At 39.2% G+C, this 23,070-nt stretch overlaps 1 protein-coding gene across 5 annotated transcripts in view; it reads right to left on the bottom strand.

Moving 5' to 3' along the window:
• Positions 1-10,818: 10,818 nt before the first annotated feature.
• The window catches only part of GTF2H1 (general transcription factor IIH subunit 1), a 31,561-nt gene continuing 19,309 nt past the window's right edge, over positions 10,819-23,070 (bottom strand). For all 5 annotated transcript variants that reach the window (XM_081533668.1, XM_081533666.1, XM_081533671.1 and 2 more), the window contains 8 exons: positions 22,000-22,127; positions 21,799-21,886; positions 19,458-19,546; positions 18,964-19,081; positions 14,840-14,930; positions 14,290-14,405; positions 13,191-13,283; positions 10,819-11,130 (listed from right to left, as the gene is read on the bottom strand). In XM_081533668.1, coding sequence (XP_081389794.1) covers positions 11,044-11,130; positions 13,191-13,283; positions 14,290-14,405; positions 14,840-14,930; positions 18,964-19,081; positions 19,458-19,546; positions 21,799-21,886; positions 22,000-22,127 — 810 coding nt within the window. In that variant the 3' untranslated portion in view covers positions 10,819-11,043. The remainder of the gene's footprint in view (positions 11,131-13,190; positions 13,284-14,289; positions 14,406-14,839; positions 14,931-18,963; positions 19,082-19,457; positions 19,547-21,798; positions 21,887-21,999; positions 22,128-23,070) is intronic.

Below are 23,070 nucleotides of genomic sequence, written 5' to 3'. Positions count from 1 at the left end.
AGCTAGGTGCATGTCAAAGGAATAATTTCATTAAGCCCGGACAAAGTGAAGCTTTCCATACAAAGTGCTAAATTCATTAACTTCAGATATTTGTTTTTTCTTTAATTAGCAGAAATCTTTTCGTGTTCAACTAGCTGGTTTGTTTTTTGCAACACTCCTATATATCCTGCCTCCTCCCTGACCTCTTCAGGACAGTCCTTCAGAGCTGAGAGTCTATCTCTTGGGCTTAAGTCCTCGGTATCTCTGCTGAATAAAACATAATTCTCAAGCTTTTTGGTTGTGCTTTTTTTTTTTCCTCCAGTTTAAAGCAATCATTTTATGGGGCCTCTAGTCATGAAATGTGAGCATTCATCTTGATTCTAAAACCAAACCACCAAAATTCAATAATGACTCTCTGGTTAAACATGCTGGGTTGAACTCACATGTTTATCTTAGCTACTTCCCTAGATCCCACTAAAGTAATGGGAAAAGAACATACAAAAGTATAATCATACAAAGACCCAGAGACTGGAAGAGGAGACAACTGCAGATGACGTCTGCTGACAATCTTTTAGAAGGTCGAAATTAGTGTGACCAGCACCAGATGAAATTCAAGTGCCTGTGGAGGGGCATGGTGAAGAGATGGAAGCTGATCTGCCCTGCAAAACACTAGATGGGCTTGGGAAATGGAAGGAGTGCAGTGTGGGGCTGAAACAATGGATATGAAACTCTTAGACACCCAGATTCCTATCCCTATACGTGCGACAAAGTGACTGCCTCCTGCCTCCACCCTCACTGAAAATAGGGGGTCTATTTTCTGGGGAAATGCAATCAGGATGAAGTACAGTGGCGAGAGGTACTGGCTAAAGAACAGGGGCACAAGAGCATGTCTGCATACAAACAGAGAAGCCCCTTCTTGAGGCAGTTCCCAGAGAGTTAGCATCAGGCTTATACTCCCAGTAGAGACGTGGAGCTCCTTCTCTGGAGAGATGAATGGCCTCAAAGAAAAGTTCCCCAAATACTGACTTTTGAGAAACTCGGGTGGCAAAGCCGCCTCCCTTTTTTACCCTCATGGAAGCCCTTTATAGCCCTTTGACAGACCTGCCTGTGCACATTGAGCTTCTAACCCACTTTAAAGCAACTTGCTCAGATATAAGTGCCAGCTGAGGGGTTTTACAGTCCGTCCAGAGTTTGGAGTAAAATAGCCATAGGAATGTTAGAAGATGGAGCCAACTGAAAACTGCATGCTTGCTATATCACTTCAGTCGTATCTGACGCAGTGATGCCATGGACGGTAGCCCGCCAGGCTCTGCTGTCCATGGGGATTCTCCAGGCAAGAATACTGGAACTGGAGTGGGTTGCCATGCCCTCCTCCAGGGGATCTTCCTGACCCAGGGATCAAACCTGCTTCTCTTATGTCTCCTTCATTGGCTGCTGCTGCTGCTGCTGCTAAGTCGCTTCAGTCGTGTCCGACTCTGTGCGATCCCATAGACAGCAGCCCACCAGGCTCCGCCATCCCTAGGATTCTCCAGGCAAGAATACTGGAGTGGGTTGCCATTTCCTTCTCCAGCGCATGAAAGGGAAAAGTGAAAGTGAAGTCGCTCAGTCGTGTCTCACTCTTAGCGACCCTATGGACTGTAGCCTATCAGGCTCCTCCGTCCATGGGATTTTCCAGGCAAGAGTACTGGAGTGGGGTGCCATTGCCTTCTCCGCCTTCATTGGCAGGCAGGTTTTTTTTCTTTTTAACCACTAGTGCCACCTGGAAAGCCCACTGAAAACTGTGGTGAAGGACAAACAGTTGGAAGGAAGTTAAGGTACCCTGCTTGGCTGTGGTGCAGAGCATCTTTTTTTTTTTTTTGACATCTATTTGGTCTGCAGGTTCACTGTCCTCTTCTCCATCCTGCTTTGGGCTCTGAGGGGCTGACCTGAAGGAAACACACAGTAATGGTGCCCCCATCCCTCTGCCTCCCTGGAGACTAGGGGAGAGGGCGAGTGAGATGGGACCCTCCATGTGGAACTGAGTTGTCTGTGTCCCTGAACTCCTCTCTTTCCTGGTAACTACTTCTTTCTATCTCCCCTAGGCCTAGGGGTGATCGCATCTAGGCCTAGGACTGGTAACTAGGATACCACACTATAACTTACGGTTTCTCTGTACTCTGCCTGCACATTGGGAAACCATTCCTTTATTAATCTCTTCAAATTACCCAGTTTGAGGGTGCCATTTATTTCCTACCAGGACCCTGACATGAAGCACCAAACAATATTTACATTATCAAAATGTGAAAACTGACTGTTGATTACCAGAGAAACCTGTGAAATAACTATATTGGGAAGCTGGAGAAGGAGAAATGGGAACAACGGTGTAAGAACACCAAATCCTTAACTGCCATAATAGTAGTGAATAACAAAATTGATAAACTGAGAATGGTATAATATAAGCTAAAGGAGTTGAAAGTGATGAAATCTGTGAAGAGGGAAGTTGATGGACATGATGTTTTGGTATATACCTTTTAGTGCTTTTGATTTTTTAAATTATGAGCATGTATAAATTTGCAAAAAATTTAATTTTTTTAAAGTAAAATTTCAGGAGAAAACAGGACAGTGAAAACTCTTTGAATTCTTCTGAGGACCTAGTGCATAATGGATGCTTAGGTACCAACAGCAGAGTTGAACCCTAAGTGGTCTCTCTTAGGGCTTCAGGTCCAAGAATCTGAGTCTGTCACTGCACTTCAGGAAAATGAAGCCATCTGTGCTTGACAGTGTGTGTGGCCTGACAGCAGGGTGGGGAGACAATAAGGCGATTAGGGAGAGAGGTCAATAGTTCGCAGATGCATAGATTTGCTTTGAGGAGCAGAGCCTGAATCTTAGCTCTCCACTCTCAAGTGGGAGTCAGGGTCTTTAGGCAAGTTATTTCACCTCTCCAATCAATCCTGTTTATTAAGTTCCATGAGGGCACAGTCTATTATAACCATCATCTTTTCTCGACCAGAGACTTTATATAGTGGGGGCTGTAGGCTGATGCATAGTAGGAGCTTGATAAATAATTGAGTGAATCCTTAACTATAAAGAGGAACACATTTGAGTCAGTACTAATGAGGTGGATGAACCTAGAGTCTATTATACAGAGTGAGATAAGTCAGAAAGAGAAAGACTTATCGTATATTAATGCATGGAATCTAGAAAGACAGTACTGACGATCCTACTTGCAGGGTGGCGAAGGAGACACAGACATTTTGGACACAGTGGTGGAAGAAGAGGGTGGTAAGATATGAGAGAATACATTGAAATGTATTTATTACCATATGTAAAACTGATAGCTGATGATTTCGATATATGACTCAGAGAACCCAAAGTCAGTGCTCTGTGACAACCTAGAGGGGCAGGTTGGGGAGGGAGGTGGAAGTGGGGGTTCAAGAGGGACGGGACATATGTACACCTAATGCTGATTCGTGTTGATGTGTGGCAAAAATCATCAGAATACTGTCAAGTAATAATCCTCTAATTAAAAAACTGTAAAAAAAAATAACTGAGTGAATCCTAAGGATTAATTAAGAATGTACATATAGCATGGCAAATGTTTGGTAAATAGATCAAATAAACATTAATTTTTTTCCCTCTTACTCTCTGCCTCAGTTCCCTATCAATGTTGATATCAATCAGCTTTGAGCTGAAGTCTGATAAAGGTTGCTGTTGCTGTTGAGTCGCTTCAGTCATGTCCGACTCTGTGTGACCCCATAGACGGCAGCCCACCAGGCTCCCCCGTCCCTGGGATTCTCTAGGCAAGAACACTGGAGTGGGTTGCCATTGCCTTCTCCAATGCATGAAAGTGAAAAGTGAAAAGTGAAAGTAAAGTCGCTCAGTCGTGTCTGACTCTTAGCGACCCCATGGACTGCAGCCTGATAGAGGTAATAATAAACGGTACAAAGAACCTATTATTGAGTCCTTAATCTGTGCCTTGCAAACTTATATTAGCTTATTCAACTTTCACTCCGTAAGTACTCTTACTATGCCCACTTTACAAATGAGGATGCTGAGGTATAAGCAGTGAAGGCTGAGTGCTGAAAAATTGATGCTTTTGAACTGTGGTGTTGGAGAAGACACTTGAGAGTCCCTTGGACTTCAAGGAGATCAAACCAGGAGATTTCCTAAAGGAAATCCATCCTGAATATTCATTGGAAGGACTGACGCTGAAGCTGAAACTCCAATACTTTGGCCACCTGATGCAAAGAGCTGACTCACTGGAAAAGATCCTGATGCTAGGAAAGATTGAAGGCAGGAGGAGAAGGGGACAACAGAGGATGAGATGGTTGGATGGCATCACCGACTCAATGGACATGAGTCTGAGCAAGCTCTGGGAGTTGGTGATGGACAGGGAAGCCTGGTGTGCTGCAGTCCATGGGGTCGCAAAGGGTCGGACACGACTGAGCAACTGAATTGAACTGAATGGCCTAGCTAGTAAGCAGTGGCCTGGGATTTGAACACAGGCAGCTCAGCTTTAGAGCTTAAGCACTTACTCATTTACTAGATTGTTAACAACCTATTCATGTAACCCAGAAAATGGATCGCCGTCAGGTTTTTCAGGAAATTCCTTCTTGCCTAAGCAATGCTTGTGATATGCTACCATCCAGACAACAAAGTCACCACTTTTGGGTCTGGGGATGTGTTCACCGAAGCCTGTTAGTGACCTTGTTTTGAAGAGAAACCCATTCACGTACTTCATCAAGCTTCAGGGTTGCTCTCTTGCTAACTCAGCATATCTTTTTCTTTGATTCAAACTTCTTTTAAAAAAAATAACTATTTACTTATTAGTTTTGGCTGTGCTCGGTCTAGCTGTGGAGGGCAGAGGCTACTCTCTAGTTGCGATTTGAGGGCTTCTCCTTGAGGTGGCTTCTCTTGTTGCGGAGCGCAGGCTCTAGAGTGCTGGCCCAGTAGTTGTGACACGTGGCGCTTAGTTGTTCTGTGGCATATAGGATCTTTCCCGTCAGGGATTGAACCCGTGTCTCCTGCATTGGCAGGCCAGTTCTTTACCACTGAGCCATCAAGGAAGCCCCCGACCTCCTTTTTCGAAATATTTTTTTAGTGAAATATAGTTGATTTACAATGTGTTAGTTTCAGGTGTATAGCAACGTGAATCAGTTATACATATACCCACTCTTTTAGATTCTTTTCCCATATAGGCCATTATGGAGTATTGAGCAGAGTTTCCTGTGCTATACAGTAGGTCCTTATTAGTTATTAGTTATCTATCTTATATATAGTAGTGTGTATATGTCAACCCCAACCATCCATTAATCCCTCCCCCTGCTTACCCCCTGGTAACCATAAGTTTGTTTTCTACATAGATTTCAACTTCTGTCTTTAAGAAAGAATCTTAGCAAGTAGTTAAAACATAATAAGATGTGCTTCTTTTCCCATTCCCACTAATAAAAAAAAGGAAAGCTTTCTTCCCTAAATATAAAACACAAGACATGAAATGAAATATTCATTTCAAACAAATTTTGGATTCTAATTTATAGTTTAAGTTACAGTTGTCCTTTAATCTATATTTTACATCCCAGGGAAGAATATAGAAACGTTCTCTTCAGGTTCTCAAGAGTGGAAAGAGTTTATTTCATAAATACTGCAACTGAAGTGTGCAATTAGTTATAAGCAATTTCATATATGTAATTTGGAGAATGCAGGGCACCACTAAGAAGTGACTATTAATAAGTCTATTAAAGATAAGCTATGAAAATTAGTTTTGGGGGGCAGTTTTGGGTGGAGTAAAAGTACAAAACTAAGCACCTTTACTGTTCTTTGAGGGAATTTTCTTCCATTCAGGATTCTAAACAAGGAACTCAAGACGATGCTGCCTTTTACTGCATGGCTCAGTGAAAACCTGTATCAGCATTAAGGACAGCAGACACTCACCTGACACATATCAAGTGCTGGACTCTGTCCCAAGTGCCCTGTATACTCTATTATCCTCACGGCAATCCTATCAGCTAAGTGCCACTGTAACACTCACTTAAAGAAGAAACCAACGCACAGATTAAGTCACATAGCTAGAGAGCTTTGCAGCTGGGACTTGAGTCCAACAGTGTAAGTTCAAAGTCTGGGCTCTAATGATTCAGCTACACCATGTGTCTGCCACTGCTGAGGCAGCAATCCATCCTGGGAGGGCCCGATATAGCACTCTTTTTTCTCTGCTTTTTACATCTGTGAGTCTTAGGTGACAAGAATCTGATTGTACAAGTAAAATTCCAAGGAATTTTTGTATTCAGGCCAGACATAGCCTGTTCTTACAGATAACTGGGTACCAGAAGTAGCATACTAAAGGGTAAGACCAAAATTCACAAAATTTAGCTTACACAAAGAGGACCATGAGTGGATTCTCTCAGGAAATAAGCCCCACTGTCAGGGTTTATCTTAAAGGGAATAAATGTGTTCACAGGTGTTTCTTTGCTAGAAAAATCTCTGACTGTAGGTTAGAAAAATAATTTTAAGTGCATTGAAAAAATGTCTGGGAGAAAATGCACTAAGCACTACCTCAAGAGAATGAGACTTGGGGTAAAGATAAAGAAACATTTTCTATTTTATATATATCAGTACTATTCAAACCTTAAAAAATTATACTTTTGTAATTAAAAAATGGACATTAATGGTCAGTGATCTTGTCATTCCCTTTTCACTATTCAGTTCACCACTCAGCTACTTGAATCAGAAAGATTAACATTTGAGTAAAGGAGGTCTGTGAATTCTAACACCTAGTGAACCTGAATTTGACGTGAGGGGAGGGCAAATCCAGTGAGGTAAGTATAGACATTTCTGTAATTGCAACTAGCGTATAGTTGAGCCTTGTTTTTCAATCCAATCTGACAATCTTTATCTTTTAGAGTGTTCAGTCTGTTTTAATTGCTAACGTGCATGCTAGGCTTCTCAGGTAGCTCAGATGGTAAAGAATATGCCTCCAATTCAGGAGACCTGGGTTCGATCCCTGGGTTCAATCCTTGCGTGGGGAAGATCCCCTGGAGAGGGAATGGCAACCCATTCCAGTATTCTTGCCTGGATAATTCCATGGACAGAGGATCCTGGCGGGCTACCATCCATGGGGTCAGAGAGTCAGACAAGAGTTAGCGACTGAACAAGAAGGTGGGTTTAAGCCTACCATCTTGCTATTTATATGACTACAGATGAGTAAAATTTAAAGATTAAGCCAGTTTTACCTTATGCTTCAACTTCAGCCTACTTGTTAAAGAGAATTTTTATTTTCTGGTCACACACGGGGCTTATGGGGTCTCAGTCCCCTGACCAGAGATTAAACCTGGGCCCACGGCAGTGAGTGCCAAGATTTAACCACTAGGTCACCAGGGAATTCCCTTCAGCCTACTTCTGTTATCCATCCCCCAAAACACAGCAGGTTACTAGGTGGCCAGAGAGGGTACAAGTTTTTCAAGCTGTACTGTTAGGGGAAATGGGAACACCTGGACCTCTGGCTCTACCTCAATTAATTCCATGTTTGTCATATTAGGGGTTCTGGGAAAGACTTATGAAAACCAGACTGTGCAGTTAGTTTCCAAAGTCATTTCTGTGACTTAAATACACACCTGATTGAGGATATGGACTACAAACCAAGTCTGATCATCCCTGAACCAAGTTTTAGGAACTGCTCCAGCTCTGGATAACTAAAGAGCTGAAAATAACTAAGACTCCCCTGGCCTTAAGAACTGGGAGAACAGCTGAGTCTTGAAGAAGCTAAACTGGGAAAGGGCAGAGGTAATGCACTGAGGAATCCCATGCAAGTTCTGACACTGGAAACAGCAAACCTAAATTTAAAACGGGCAGCTTTCCATCCCAGGGCCACTGTGGCTCCAGATGACATATGTACCAATAGGAAATCACTTTCTGGATTAAACCCTTGGCCTCGATGAGTGGGTTACCTTTCTAAGTTACGGATGTTTAAGCAATCTTGTTTTTTCAGATTTAAGCAGGCAACACAAGGTATCCTACTCATTTTGTAGTATAAGTCCAAAGTAAACTAGACTACTGATTCTACGCTTTTTTCCAGGAGAAACTCATTCTTCTGGGGCACGACATGCTTTCCCTAACCTATGACATTTTGTAGCCTTCCAGGTTAATGCACCCTGCTAAGCAGACTAACCCCATACCGTGATTTGCCGTAAAAGCAGCACACAGTAGAACTGGAGGCAGGAATGACTGTCAGGGTAAAGGAAAAACTGGGCAATAAAAGCCTGGGCTGGGCAATAAAATCTTCCAACTTCACCAGTATCTACTGGAGTTTAGCAGTCTAGGAAAAGCCCTGCCACTTACTGGGGTAAATTACTTAACATCAAAACCCTTTCTAAAGGTGCTTGGCACAGTGCTGGTTTATCACGGCTCTCGATCACCAGTAGCTGCTATCATTTTCCACAATGGGAAGGTGGGGTCATGGTATGCCTGAACAGCTGCCCAAGTTCAATTTGAAAGGACTCCAAGGATCAAGTCAGAGAAGGCAATGACATCCCACTCCAGTACTCTTGCCTGGAAAATCCCATGGACGGGAGCCTGGTAGGCTGCAGTCCACGGGGTCGCAAAGACTCGGACACGACCAAGTGACTTCACTTTGACTTTTATGCACTGGAGAAGGAAATGGCAACCCGCTCCAGTGTTCTTGCCTGGAGAATCCCAGCGACGGGTGGGAGCCTGGTGGGCTGCTATCTATGGGGTCGCACAGAGGTGGACACGACTGAAGTGACTTAGCAGCAGCAGCAAGGATCAAGTATATCAGATGTAAGCTGGACTTGAAACTGAGAGCTACCTTTGGTGAAATCTCCTGTTAAGTCCTTCATTCCTTGTAAGACTTCATCTCATATCTTATGAAAGTCTTTATTTCCCTCCTTTCTATTTATCAGAATTCCACTTAATTTGGGCCTAGTTTTCCAGTCTGGATTGTTCCAAAGCCTTGTAGGTTTTGGCATTTCTAATTGCTGGACTTATCTACAAGCCAACCAACAGTAATTCCCTCACAAAAACAACTTATTTGCTTAAAATTTTCTCCAAGATTCACCCACACCTAATGGGTAAGATCTGAATTTTGAAAAATAGCTTATTTAAAAAAAATCTTATTTACTTGACTGCACTCAGTCTTTGTTGAAGCATTCAGGATTTTTTTTTTTTGTGGCATGCAGGATCTTTAGGTGCAGCCTGGGAACTCGTAGTTGCAGCATGTGGGATCAAGTTTCCTGATCAAGGATGGAATGTGAGTTCCCTGCACTAGGCTTGCAGTCTTAGCCACTGGACCACCAGGGAAGTCCCAAGACCTGAATTCCTTCCAAGACCTGAATTCCTTACCTTGGCATACAAAGCCATTTGCATCTTGAATTAAACTGATTTTCTTCAGCCTCTTATCACTTTCAACTCTCCAACACTATTGCCCCAAAATGCCTTTCCTTTCCTTCACACCTTCATCACGCCCTTCCCTCTTCTATCTTCAAGGCTGAGCTAAAACGTCACCTCTTTAGTGAAGCCTACCCAATTCCCCCAATGGTTCCTTCATGTTCCATTATACTTATCACTTAATCTTTAACAGAGAACTTACCCCAGACATACTCTTTCTTCTATTTCAAACATTTTTTGATCTGTTCCATTGCTATTGCTTATAGAGTAGTTGTGACAATAATACATTTGAAATGTACTTTGTAAAACTGTAAGGTATAGCAGACCATCACTATACTGGTCTGGAAGAAAAACGGCAGGACTGAAGCAGAGGAGTGATGTTGTTGCTTTCCTTTTACTGGTTCGAAGTCTGAACAGGTTTTTGACCTACTGTAGCCACTTTATATGGAAAATAACCAGCTTGTATAATGGCTTAAAAAAGTAATGAGTAGCCCTTGAGCAACCCACCCAAATAAGCACCGCACATAAGGAGAATCCACAAGATGTGTTGCAGTTAAAAAGAGTATCTATAAAAAGTTTTACTTTTTCCTGTAATTTTAATACAAGACGTCTAAAGTCTTAGATGAACAGTGAGTTGATCCTATTAGGAACAAAATATGGCACGGATTCCAAAAACATGAACACATCTTTTTTTTTTCTTTGCATTTAGGCTTTGTAGTCACTATGTAATGATTATCACTTTGCCAACAGTCAGATACTAAAGAAAGAGAGATATGAGAAACATCTTTTATTTTTTTTCTAAAGAGGTGAAAATAAGTAAGATTTCTTATATTTCTCACTCATAAGATTTTTAAATTCTTAAAAATGCAATTTCCTCTTTTCAAAGCACATGCCATCTTAAAAAAAATTCTTAGCAATGTACATTTGCACTCAAAGAAAAACATGCAGCGCCATTGTCCTCTGACAAAATTCTGCATAAAAACCTCACACGACTTTCTGCAAACATGTCCCCTCTTTATCATTTAGGGACTCCAAACCACAAACATTCAGTGCAATATTTATTGTTTCTTATTTCCGTAGGAAACACAGGACCAATGATGTCTTCTGACTACAACTGTTTCTGCATGGCTGAGCAACAGTCTCCCTCTGCTTTATTTTAAAGTACTCTCTTTAACTTGCTGATGTAAGGTACAACTAGAATTCAGCAAAACTTGAGGATCCAAGTGGAAGATGGAGGAGAAATACTTAAGGTGTACCCTGTGCCATAAACTTAGGAAAAAAATTTACACAGAAGAAAAAAACCTCAGATTTATCAATGCACCCTTTTAAAAAGTGTTGTTTTTTTTTTTTTAATTTTTGAAAGCAGCTTAATGTGAATCAAAAGCAGTTCCTGAGTAACTGCAGTAAACAGTGTCTTTTTAAAATATATATATATATATATATATATATTTGCAACTTAGCTCATTTTGGTTCTGCCTTAATTTACTTCCCCAGCTTTTAGTTTAATCACAGTTCCTTTCCTTTCAGTTCTCAATGTGCAAGTACAACAGCCCCAGCTCCAAGAGCCGGGGTGCTGCAGGTGTTGTTTCTTCGGTGTGATCACCTGCATGTCTGTCAAGCCGAGTTTCCAGAGTTCCTGCAGGCCACAGTTCTTTCAGTCTCACAAAACCTGTGAGAGCTGCCGACACTTCACGTTTTCTTCATCAGACGCCGTGACTGCCACGTGTGGAGCTTGTTGTAGGCTGTCTGGAGCATCTCCTCTATGTGACTTACCAACTGAAAGACAAATGCAAGACCCTTAAGCAACAATGGGCTAATGGCTGGCGAGATTAACGCTTCTGATTCAGATCTGGTACATATTTCAGAGCGTAGTTGCAAAGCTCTTTTTTTATTTCCCCAATGAGGCAACATGCAGGCCCTGGGTGAACATTTTGTACAGAAAGGTAAGAGGGATGGGGGCGGTGTACAGTAGAGGCTGAAGTTCACCTGCTCTGCCTAGGCTGTATGTCTGCCCTGTCATTAACCAGCCACAGAACAACAGGAAAGCCTGTGTTACAGGCCTCAGTTTCTTCTGTCAAATCAGAGAGGTGAACTAAACTGGTGATTTTGAGATTTAAACAGTAGACTTCTAAGTAAGATCCAGATGGTGGCATCAACACTATCTGAGAGAAAATATAAAATGCCCTACTCCCCTGAAGATTCTGAGGCAGCAGGTCTGAGATGATACCCAGGAATCTTGATTTTCAAAAGCTTCTGAGCTTAATTCTGCTGAACAGCCAAGCTTGAGAAGCACTTTTCTACGTTCTCTAGGTCTTTTCCAGCTCTTAACACTTCAGGATTTCCACATAATTCAGTAGGTTATAGAAAAATGTAATTGGTCTTAAAGCTCCACACAAGTACTATGAAACCCCTTAGGTCAGGACTATGTACCTTGAGTAGAAAAAATTTTTGCGCTCATCATAGACATAACTAGAAGTCAACAGGACCACACTGATTTAAGCTGATAAAGACTCCTGAGGTAGAATGTCCTTGGATTATCTGTTTCCTTGGAAGTGGACAGTGTAATTTACATGGTTGGAAGTAAAATTTTTGTAAAGTCTCTAAGTCAATTTTGGCAGTATGGAGACAGAGAACAGGAAGGCTTAAATCCTTATAGCGTGCCAACAATTTGGATTCAATCTGAGGTAGAGTTAAAAACAAACAAAACAAACCCCATTTACCACATCTGTTACCACTAAGTGTGTTTGTGTAGGGGAGTGTTACGTTCTTTACTTCTGTCTGTAAACTACATAAAAATCATTTATTCTGCTTGACAGGCCACAATGTTTCCACAGTACCAGTTAGAAGAGATGAACACCACAGCCTCTTGTAAGGCTGCTCAGGGCCTCAGAATTCTTTTTACCAGAACCCTTTTTACAGTGCTCCAGGCAGTTACAACCAATGGAGAAGGCACATGAACTAAAACCTGAGATCCTTGCTCTGCTGTGAGAAGACACTTCAAGCTTCTTTTCTGATTACAAATAATATGTTTTGAGGAAAAAAAAAACAATGTTTAGGGAATAAAAACTTACTAAAAATATTACTGATGAAGATTTTTCAGCTTCCAACTGTGAAATTTCCTGTTTTGACTATCCTACTTACACACTGAACAAAAATAGTTTTATATGTTATTTTTTCCTAGTCATCTCTGAGAAGACTTGCATTACACACAGAGAAACAATCTTGTGTGGTTGCTCTGCGTGTGTGTGGTTTTGTGTGTGGCTGCTCTAGCCTTGCATTAAAAACATTAAAAATCCTGGGTGCAAGGTGACACTTCTCACTCATCACCTCACTGCTGCCCTGCTGTCAACAAGGGAAGCTGAAGGCAGGCCACAACCCAGGAACTTTCCAGCTCACTTTCACAGAATGGCAATTCTGCCTTTCTTTGTACTGCTAGAATTTAACTTGTTACTCAGGTTTTCAAAATAAACATTTTTAGGAACATATACATAGGTTGTAAATCTATAATGAAAAGCATGAAGATGATTATTACAAATGCTGGGTTAGTCACGGCCTTGAGCGAGTGTGAAGGAGGTGTGGGCAACTGGACAGGGGCACTCAAGGTACTTGTTCTATTTCTTACCATGCTTGGTGAGCACACAGACACTTGCTTTACTGTTTAAAAAAGCAACTGTATTTTATACACTTATGAATGTATGATACATTTTACAATTAAAAAACAGGATTCACAGTGACAGGAAAAACAACACATATACTCAATTACAGGAAAACAAAGTTAATTTCATCATTTTACTACAGAGAAAAAAAATTAGGCCCAAATTAGATTCTTGCCTTACATTTGTGCTTAAATACTGTCTCCGAATTTTTTCTTGGAATGGGCAGAGCTTTGTAACTTGGAATCGTTCCAAATTACTTTTCATTTTCACTACCTAAAAAAGATGAGAGAAATAATGAATTAGACTCTCAAGAACCTACAGAGATCAAGGGAAAAATCCATACAAGTTACTTTCTGTCTTTAAGATTTACTAGCTCTACCAGGCAGAGAAGCAGTATCTAATATGCTTAGGTTTTTTTGGTTCATAATTTCTATCCTTCCTGATATTTTTTCTTGTGCATGTGTATAAATGTGTATGTGGAAAACATACAGTATATACTATTACAAAATTCCACTTGGTTTAATGTGAACATCTTTAAGTCATTAAATATTAGGTCATCATTTAAAATGGATGTATCTTTAACCAATCCCCTTCTGACAAGATATCAGACCATTTCTAACATAGACAGTGGTAGAGAAACATCTCTATGGCTCAATATTTGCATATGCTCATTCTTAATTATTTCCTTATATTTCTAAATGTTGAATTTCTGGGTCAAAGCATTTTTTAAAAAGGTAGTACTAGCAGTAGAAGAAAGGACTCTCAGCAACCTGGCTAATACCAATTATTTCAAATTTTTTATTCTTTTGCAAATTATAGATGAAAATGCACTTTTTCTGTAGCTTTAAAGACAATCCAGGAAATGAACCAAACTCCCTGCATTGGAAGTGTGAACTCTTAACCACTGGACCACCAGGTAAGTCCCTAAAGATGGTCTGCAAGATGATTAATATAGTAAAGCTATTACTATTTTTTAAAAATTGAAGTATAGTTGACTTAACAATATTGTGTTAGTTTCTGGTGTACAGCAAAATGATAGTTAAGTTTTAAGATGTACAATTAATACTTATGGAACTGGTCTGGATCTCAAGTTTCTTTACAAAATGGGTATCAATACCTACTCCATGAGGATGCCGTAAGGCTTAAATGAAAACAGTACAGGCAAAGTAGCGTTTGGCACATGGTAAACAAACGTTCAATACAGTTTTCTAACTTCAAGATAACACCTCACTAATTCACATTATCACAACAACTGGCTGTATTTGGGATCAGTTCTAACCTTTTCTTCTAGGAAAGGCGTATTAACAGGAAAACAGGACCAGAAGTGCCGTAGAAGTTCCCCAACAGCCACATATAGGTGTTTCAATTCAGACTGAATATCATTTGGCACCATCTCTGCAAAACAAAAAGAGTAAAAGCTATTTTCCCATGTGTGTGTAGTCTGAGAGAATGACCACTCACAGTATAAATGTGAATGTGCACTCTGCCAATGTTAAACCTAGATGTGCTAGTCTAAGTTAGTGACTTTGTGGCTGACACTAAATTCCCTCAGGGTTTCAGAGGGCTTTTTAGGGTTTTGCTTTAAGAGGTAGGAGAGGGAAAAAACCTTTTAGTATGACACAGCAATGCACCACTGTTTATAATATTAAAACAGTCTTGAAATGTTAAGCTCTTGTCTAGGTATGTTTCAGGATCTGGATGCATAAAAACGAAACACAGATCCCAGAAACATTCCCAAGGAAAACCAATACAACTTTAGCACTCTTCTCAAACTGCTCTTTAGAGCTGATTTAGGTAAAGGGATTAGCAACAGGAGGCCCAGCACATACGGTTTATGGCTTGCTGTGTCCCTCCCTGCATCAGTGCTCCTCCAGGTGACAGGGCTGTGATGGTGCTGCTGGCAGCACTACTTGAGAGAACCTGAAAGGAATGAAGAAAACATTTCAGTTTAACAGCACATGTCCATAAATACACAATCTATAGCAACCAGAGGGAACTATTTCCCATAAGGCTACAAGAATACCTACTAATCTTCCAGGAATACCAGACAAGTTCATAGGTACCTCAAAATACACACCCTTTTGTCTAGTCAAGCTTCCTCACCTTTTAAAGAGTATAGCTGATTGATAATATTGTGCTAGTTTCAGGTATACAGCAAACTGATTTAGTTAAACATATATATGTATATAACCATATTCTTTTTGTATTTTTTTATAATTTATCACAAGGTACTGAATACAGTTCCTTGTGCAGTGAATTTTTATTGTTTATTTTCTATGTGGTAGTGTGCATCTGTGGGTCCCACACTCCCAATTTATTCCTGCCTCCCCCGCCCCCACTTTCCCCTTTGGTAACCAGAAGTTTGTTTTCTATGTCTGAGTCTGTTTTGTAAATAAGTTCATTTGTACTATTTTTTAGAGTCCACATATAAGTGATATAGCCAAGCTCTTTCTTAAGTACCAACTTCTTAGCACTGAAGGTAAAACTGAGTTTAAGGAAAGAAAAAATGTCACAAAAACAAATGATAAACCATGGCTGGCAGCTGACATAAGAAAATCCAGCGAAGTAGAAATATATCACTTGTCATTTTTCAAGGAAGTGAATACACATTGCCAAAAGGGAAAAAAACCCCTACATTCCCCACTGTATCCACATGAACATTCAGGGACATAACTGATGTATCTCTTCAATGAGTGCCTAACAAGTACCAAGGACCCGCCATGGCGAGGGACAAATCATTTGCTGAACAGCTCAAGCACAGGGTTAGTGTGTCTCAAGGAAATTTTTGCAAGTAGAAATCCAGGTATATATGGGCTGGATGAAAAACAAAACAAAACACTTAACTTGGTGTAAAGAGCACATTACAGGTCAACTGAAAGTCAACGAGACATGAAAGTTCACTTGATTCCTATTTCCTTCTGTCAGAAAGTGTTATAATGCACTATAACCAGAAGTTTCTGTGATTGCTAAACTTGCTGACTAATCACTGGCTACACTCAGGTATACACACCTGATGGCAGATAATCTCTTCATGTGTCTCAGATAATTAAATCACTTTTTGGAGGGAAAAATCTAAACCACAGCTTAAAAATGTTAGTGTTGACCTATATACAGTAAAAAGAACTTGTACAAAATAAATGCTTTTTCAAACTTGAACAAAATAAATAAACGTAAAAAAAAAAAAAAGTTAGGTGGAACTACCTTGGCCCAAGGGCCAAATGTTGGACAATTATAGTCTAAAAGGAAAGATGTAGTCAAATAATCCCACATTTGTTATGTGAGCATAAGTATGTACATCACATATTTCTTTGCTTTGTCCAATGACAGGACAAGGAGAACAGTAGCAAATAACTCAGATCTTGGTTTCTAAACCTACTCAACACTTGCAGGAAAATTCTGTGGCAGAGCAGGGAAAGAGTAAAATGAATCTGGAGTATCTATCTCATTGTGCTATAAAGTAAAGAGGTGCTCAAAACTGATGAAGATACTGTCAGAAAGACATAGGAGCCAGTATAAAGGGCGTGGAAAGGGTCTAACTACAAAGGTGCAAGGGTACCTTTTCAGGGGTGACAAAACTTGCTTTTTATCTTGATTGTTGGTAATTACATGACTGTATATACACACTGAATTCAAAAGAATACACTGAAAAGGTAAATTTTACTGTAAGATATTTTAGTTAAAAAAAAAAAGGATAGCAACAATTTACAACCCATAGAATATAAGAATCCATGCTTATAAAGAAAAATAAATATGAATGAGACAGGGAGGTTCAGAAGGTCAACTGATGGGAGGATAGAATTAGAAAATCACCATTTAACTCCCACTATGGTAATAACTGTTTTCAGCAAGAATCATAAACAGATTCTAAAACATTAGTGGGTAAAAGTTTGACGGGAAACAAAACAGTTACACAGTATCTCCCCAGAAGATACTAATTAAGAAGGGGAAAACAGTTAAGTTTTTCGCAGAGAAATCAGATAGTGCCTTAACCAAGTGATCAAAGTTAACACTGCAAGGCAGGACAAATAAACATGTGCTTCCTCATATGATGCACAAAGGATGACATATTACTTACACATCAACCTGGTGGAATTCTTGCCAAAAATGAAATCCAATCATGAGAAAATGTTAGAGAAACTGAAGTTGAAAGCATTCTACAAAACACTGACCTGTACTCTTCAAACATCAAGGTCATGAAAGGTAAAGATTGAAAGACTACTCCACTGTAAAGGAAACTAAAGAGATGTAAGAACCGAATTCATGAACCTGATTTGGATGCTGGACCAAAAAAAAAAAGTTTTCTTTTGGTACAGAGACATTAATGGTACAATTGGTGAAATTTTCCCAAGAATACAGGTTAGGGACATCCCTGGTGGTCTAATGGCTAAGACTCCATGCTCCCAATACAGGGGGCCTGGGTGTGATCCCTGGTCAGGGAACTAGATCCCATTTGCCACAACTAAGATCCTAAGATCCTGAGTGCCTCAACTAAGACCATGTGTGTTAGCTGCTCAGTCATGTCCAATTCTTTGTGATCCATGGACTGCAGCCTGCCAGGATCCTCTGTCCATGGAATTCTACTGACAAGAATACTGCAGTGGGTTGCCATTTCCTTCTCCAAAGACCATGTACAGCCAAATAAAGAAAAAAAAAAATTTTTTTTAAAGAATACAGGTTAGATAATTAGACTTAAACAATGTTAACTTATTGTTTCTATAACTGTACTGTGTAATTTAGATGTAAAGGGATCTAGGGCTTCCTAGGTGGCGCTAGTGGTAAAGAACTCACTTGCCAATGCAGGAGACCTTAGAACTAAGGTTCAATCCCTGGATCAGGAAGATGTCCTAGAGGGCATGGCAAGCCACTCCAGTATCCTTGCCTGGAGAATCCCATGGACAGGAGCCTACTGGGCTACAGTCCATAGGGTTGCAAAGAGTTGGACATGACTGAAGCAACTCAGCATGCTCACAAAAGGATCAACCTTCAAAATGGGTAAGAAAACTTTTGCAACTTTTTGTAAATCTAAGATTATTTCAAGGTTAAAAGTTAAAAATTAAGTCCCCATATGTGATAAGCACTACAATTCAGGTTTCAATTCAGTGTCTGAGTGTTTATGAAAACAGAGAAAAGGGAAAAAATAACTCATTACTGGGCATGCTGAGGACTGCTTTACAGAGGCAATGGAATTTGAACTATTTTGAATTATTACTATTTGCTCCTTGACACAGAAACAGGCAAAGGACACTCTTAAGAGAGAAAGCATGAGAAAAAGCACAGGAAGCATGTAGATGATACGATTAAAAACCTCTGGGTAGTTTATAGTGTGTTAGGCTTGAGTACAGGACTCTTTTTAAGTTATGTAGGGAAGGAAATGGTCGAGATATGGCTGAGTTGGAACTAGAGATGTGGGTTAGGATCAGATTGTAGAGTTTGGTGAGTCAAAGAACATCCAGACAGTTACCATGAGAAGAAAGGGAGGCAGCAAAGGTTTTTAAGTTGCAGAGTGATGTGGCTGGAATCATGCTTTTATTAAAATAACTTGCAGTGGCCGTGCTGAAAACCTGTCCCGTTTATATAAGTCAAGGTGATGGAGTCAAGAATTACTGAACTGACAGAACTTGCTGATCAACTGAAGTATGTCTAAGGGCAGGGAAAAACAAAGAACATCTACAGAATGATGTATAGAAATTTTCTGGAAATCTGGGAGATTTTTCCAATAAAACTGTATATATGGAAGAAAAAAAAAGCAGCAACCACAAAACTCATTATCTTATTTTCATTATCATCTGAACTTCAGGTATGCCAAATACTTCTCTTTACCTGACTTTTTCAATTTATTAAGCAGAAATATGTCTTTATCCCAAGTAAAGTATGAGTTTTATAAATCTGAATGTGTTCATACACTGAGGAAGTAACTGGGAATTCTGTTTTTCAAACTGTACAAGTCACCTACCTGAGTTAATTTCGGTGTATAAGCTTCCATTTCTTGTCTAATACTTTGAAAAGAATTAATAATGTCTTGACTTGTTGCATACTGCAGTGACTGGATTGGAGTTGGACCATGATAATACCTGCAGATCAGCCAAGAAAAAATTACTAATCACACAGAATAAGGGTGCTCAATATTTGTCTTTCAAATATTTTAGCAGTCTCCATACAACATTCCCCCCAAGTAAAGAGTTAAAGGTATTTCAATTAAATAACTTAATTCCAATAAGGGTAATAGGAAGAGATCAGCACAGATAGCCAAAATTTATTTTCTTTGCTTCAATCATTTAGGATCCTTTCCTGACATGGACAAAGAAACTTTTTAAGGAAATACACTACTATATTTTATGGTAACAAACTGATAAAAACTTGAGTACTATACTTGCAGAGTAAATTCTGTACCAACTTGTGATATAAAACTATTTTGCTTCAAATTAATTTAACAGTCACCAAACTTACCTATCTGACTTCTTGAGGTTTAGTGCAATTGTTTTTATGGAATTATTTTTTCCCAAGTCTTCATATTCAATGGATTCTTGTAACTTCGCCTATAATTATCAACACAACACTTTTTATTGCCACACTTCCTACATGTGTCCCCTCTACACATAGCTGAATCTATTTTTTCACTAACCACTTAACAGAGTAATTGTTTTCCTATATTCTGACCATACTATGCATCATTAAACCTTTAATATTTGAAAATTTGATAGATGAAAATGTGTATTTTACTTGAAATAAATTAAAAAAATTAATTTTATTACCTGTGTTGCAAACACTTTTTGCCCCCACTTTGGTGTTTTTCAGTTTTAATTATTCCCTTATTCTTCTGTGGATTTTTTTTTTTGCTTAAACTTTGATCCAACGGAATTTATTTTAAAATAAGGAGTAAGGTAGGGAATCAGTTTTTTAAAAAGTATTATTAATCAGTCCCCCAACACTATTTGTAGAATAACATCTTTCCCCACTGATTCTGAAATACCATGTTTATCATATATGTATTTAATCCCTCCATGTATTTGGGTTTACGTCTGCATTTTTTATTTTGGTTTTACTAATGTGCTTTCTCCTGGACTGTATAGGAACAAATCTGACCTTAGCATGCTATTCAGAGTACTATATCAATCAGTCTCACCTCACCTAGCTCACCTAGACTCAGCGTATTTTTACTACTTTCTCATCTCTATACCCTTGAGTCAATTTCAAGGCATACTGATGTCTTTCACTACCGTTCTCATATGTCAAGCTCATTTCTACCCCTGCTGCTGCCTGATTTAAGTCACGTCCTGACCCAACCTCTTATATAAATCCAAATCCTAAATCTTTGCCAAGGCCTGGTCATCCACCTAACTTTCACGCTTAACTGAAAGCTCCATATGAGGACTCTGTCTTTTATTATTCCAGGATCTCTCATTCTATAAATCCCTTGTAGAACACATAGCAGACAACTACTGACGTGAAAGAACATCTTGAGTCAGTTTATCATTGAATATTGCGAAAATTCACGGTGATTTTTGACAATTTCATCACTACCAAGAATCAAGGGTACTCAGTGCAATACTGCAAAGCAAAGAATCACTTTCTAGATTTCTTTTTAGCATCTCTAACTTATATTTTAGCTTCACTTTGCTTATTTCAGAAAAGAAATATCTTACTTTGTTAATTTTAAAGGTGTATATCCCTGTAGAAATATATTAGGTGACTGAAATACATAAAGGACCCATAATCTCTTAAAGTTCATACACTTAATTGTATCATATTAGTTTGTTCTACAAACTTTATCTACTTACTCACTCTCTGGTTCCTACTATAAATAAACAATTACTATACTTTAAATTCTGTTTTATAATTATTCTTTTCATTTTGTCTTACCTATAGACACTAAATTCTTTGAGAACAAAAACCCAGTCTTACTCATTTTTGTTTCCTACCACGTAATATGGCATGTAAGGCAACTAAAAAATGGTTTCTTTAATTTTAATGATGTGAACTATTGTCACAGTATATGTGAACTCATTTTAGTTCAACATATCATTAATCCTTTAAAGTACTCATTAGTTGCTGCATGCATCAATCTCCATTGTAGGGATGTATCACAAATATCAGGATGTTTGCTATTTTCTCAATTATAGCACTGTCATGCATATTTGTATCTAAATCTTTGCATGTATCTTAAAAAAAAAAGTCCCAAGTGGAATACTGTCCAGAAGTGAAATTAAGGGTATAAACCTTTAAAAATTTAATACACTATACTGTCTGATTGCCCTCTAAGAAAGCCTTATCATAATTTTTATAACAAGGGAGGAACTTAAAATTGAGGGATGTAGAAGCTTGGCAAAGTTGCAGAGAGAGAAGAAATATACAAGTAGGCAACTGTTCATACTCCCTCACAATCCATCTTCAGTATTTAATGAAAGACATTTCCAGTTCTAAAATGCTAGGTTTAACATGAGGGCCAAGTCTTATCTTTTAAAATCAAATTCACAAACCTTTAGTTTTTTCTATCATATTGCTTTTGTTGGGTACTCTTTTCCAGAAAATAAAACTATGCATTAACATTTATGTGTGTTTACAGGTGAAAGAGAAAAATAAAACAATAAAAACAGTTAACAGACTTGAGTCCATGGAAAGTAGGCTGGCACGCCAAAATTGAAGAGTTCTTTGAGCCAAATACTTAACAGCTTGGTCAGAAGAACTAAAGCCATCTGAACTTATCAAGGGTCAACATAAGGTAGTGGCAGTTACTAACATATATCTGGAGAAATCTGAGCCATAAGCATTCCAGCCTTTTTACTCATACCCTTTTGATTGCTGGCTGAAAGCAATCTACATCTCCGGAACTTCCATCAATGCTGCTGGGCTCTCCATTTTGCTCCTTTTGTGCTTCTCTGAAAACAAAGGGAAAAAAATTATTGTTAAATACCACAGGAAGAACAACAACAAAACTCCATCTGGCTATCATGGAAAACCCAGTTACTGCACCTTTGCGTGTGTACTTAACTGTTTCCTGAGACCTGCTGCCAGGACCATGGCACTGTGATGGTTAAATCTCTTGATGATGGCAGCGTTACTATTCTCTCTGATGGATTTAGAATTAGAAGTAGATGGCATGGAGGAAATGCCATAGCCCTGCGAGGAACAATTTAGTAGAGATACGTTGAGTTGAAAAAATTTTCTGGATATAGGACTTAAAAAATATTTACAGGTAAAAATTTAAAAATAAGTAACATACACACACCAAAAATGAACAAATACTACTAACTGCTTTTAGTATCACAAAAATATCTTAACTGCTAAGTGCTGCATTTTTTTCCCTAAGGAGCAATTTTGGACTAGTTAGCAAAACATTAAAATATTGGTTAGTGGGATGCTGGGCTGTAAGCCATTACACTTAAGCTAAAACTTACAGGTGCTACGAAAGAAGTGGTCAATCCCATTAGAGGTTGGGGGCGGGGAGGGTGGGTTCAAAAGAGCTTTATGGAGCACCATGAAATGAATAGGTAGGTGCTTGCAAGGCAAACACTGAGACAACATTTCAGGAAGAAGAAACTGCTTAAACAAAAGGCAAAGGAGTAATGTAACACATGTTGTGTCATAGGTTTGTATGTAGTTCAGTGTAGCTCGAATGAAGGGTGGGCCAGGAAACAGCCCCAACTGAGTAGGCAGAGGCCAAATTAAGAAGAGCCTGGTAGGAGTTCTGATTTTATTCTAAATTCAATGAGAAACCCCTGAGACGTTTTTACATAGGGGAACATTATGATCTGATTTATAACTCTTACTGGTAGGGAAGATAAACTATAGGGAAGAAAAAGAAACAAGAAGATCAATTAGGAGGCTAATGTGTCTGTGCAGATAGTTTTGAGATGTACAGCACTTGCTGAGCAACTGAATGTTGGAGGTCAACAAAGGGGTGGATCAAGGAGACTACTAGGTTTTGGCTTGAAGAACTGAGTCCATGGTAATGTTGTTGTTCTTTTTTTTTTAACTGACATAGGGAAGGGCCAGGAAGAAATAGGTGTTTGAGGATGGGAATCAAAAACTCCATTTTGGACATGTTATGCTGAGGGGTGTG

The sequence above is a fragment of the Giraffa tippelskirchi genome, chromosome 10, assembly GCF_054371585.1.
Source record: "Giraffa tippelskirchi isolate mGirTip1 chromosome 10, T2T-mGirTip1v1.2.pri, whole genome shotgun sequence".
NCBI classification, from domain to species: Eukaryota; Metazoa; Chordata; class Mammalia; order Artiodactyla; family Giraffidae; genus Giraffa; species Giraffa tippelskirchi.
Note: the sequence above shows the minus strand (reverse complement) of the source record. Positions and strands in the feature narration are given on the sequence as shown.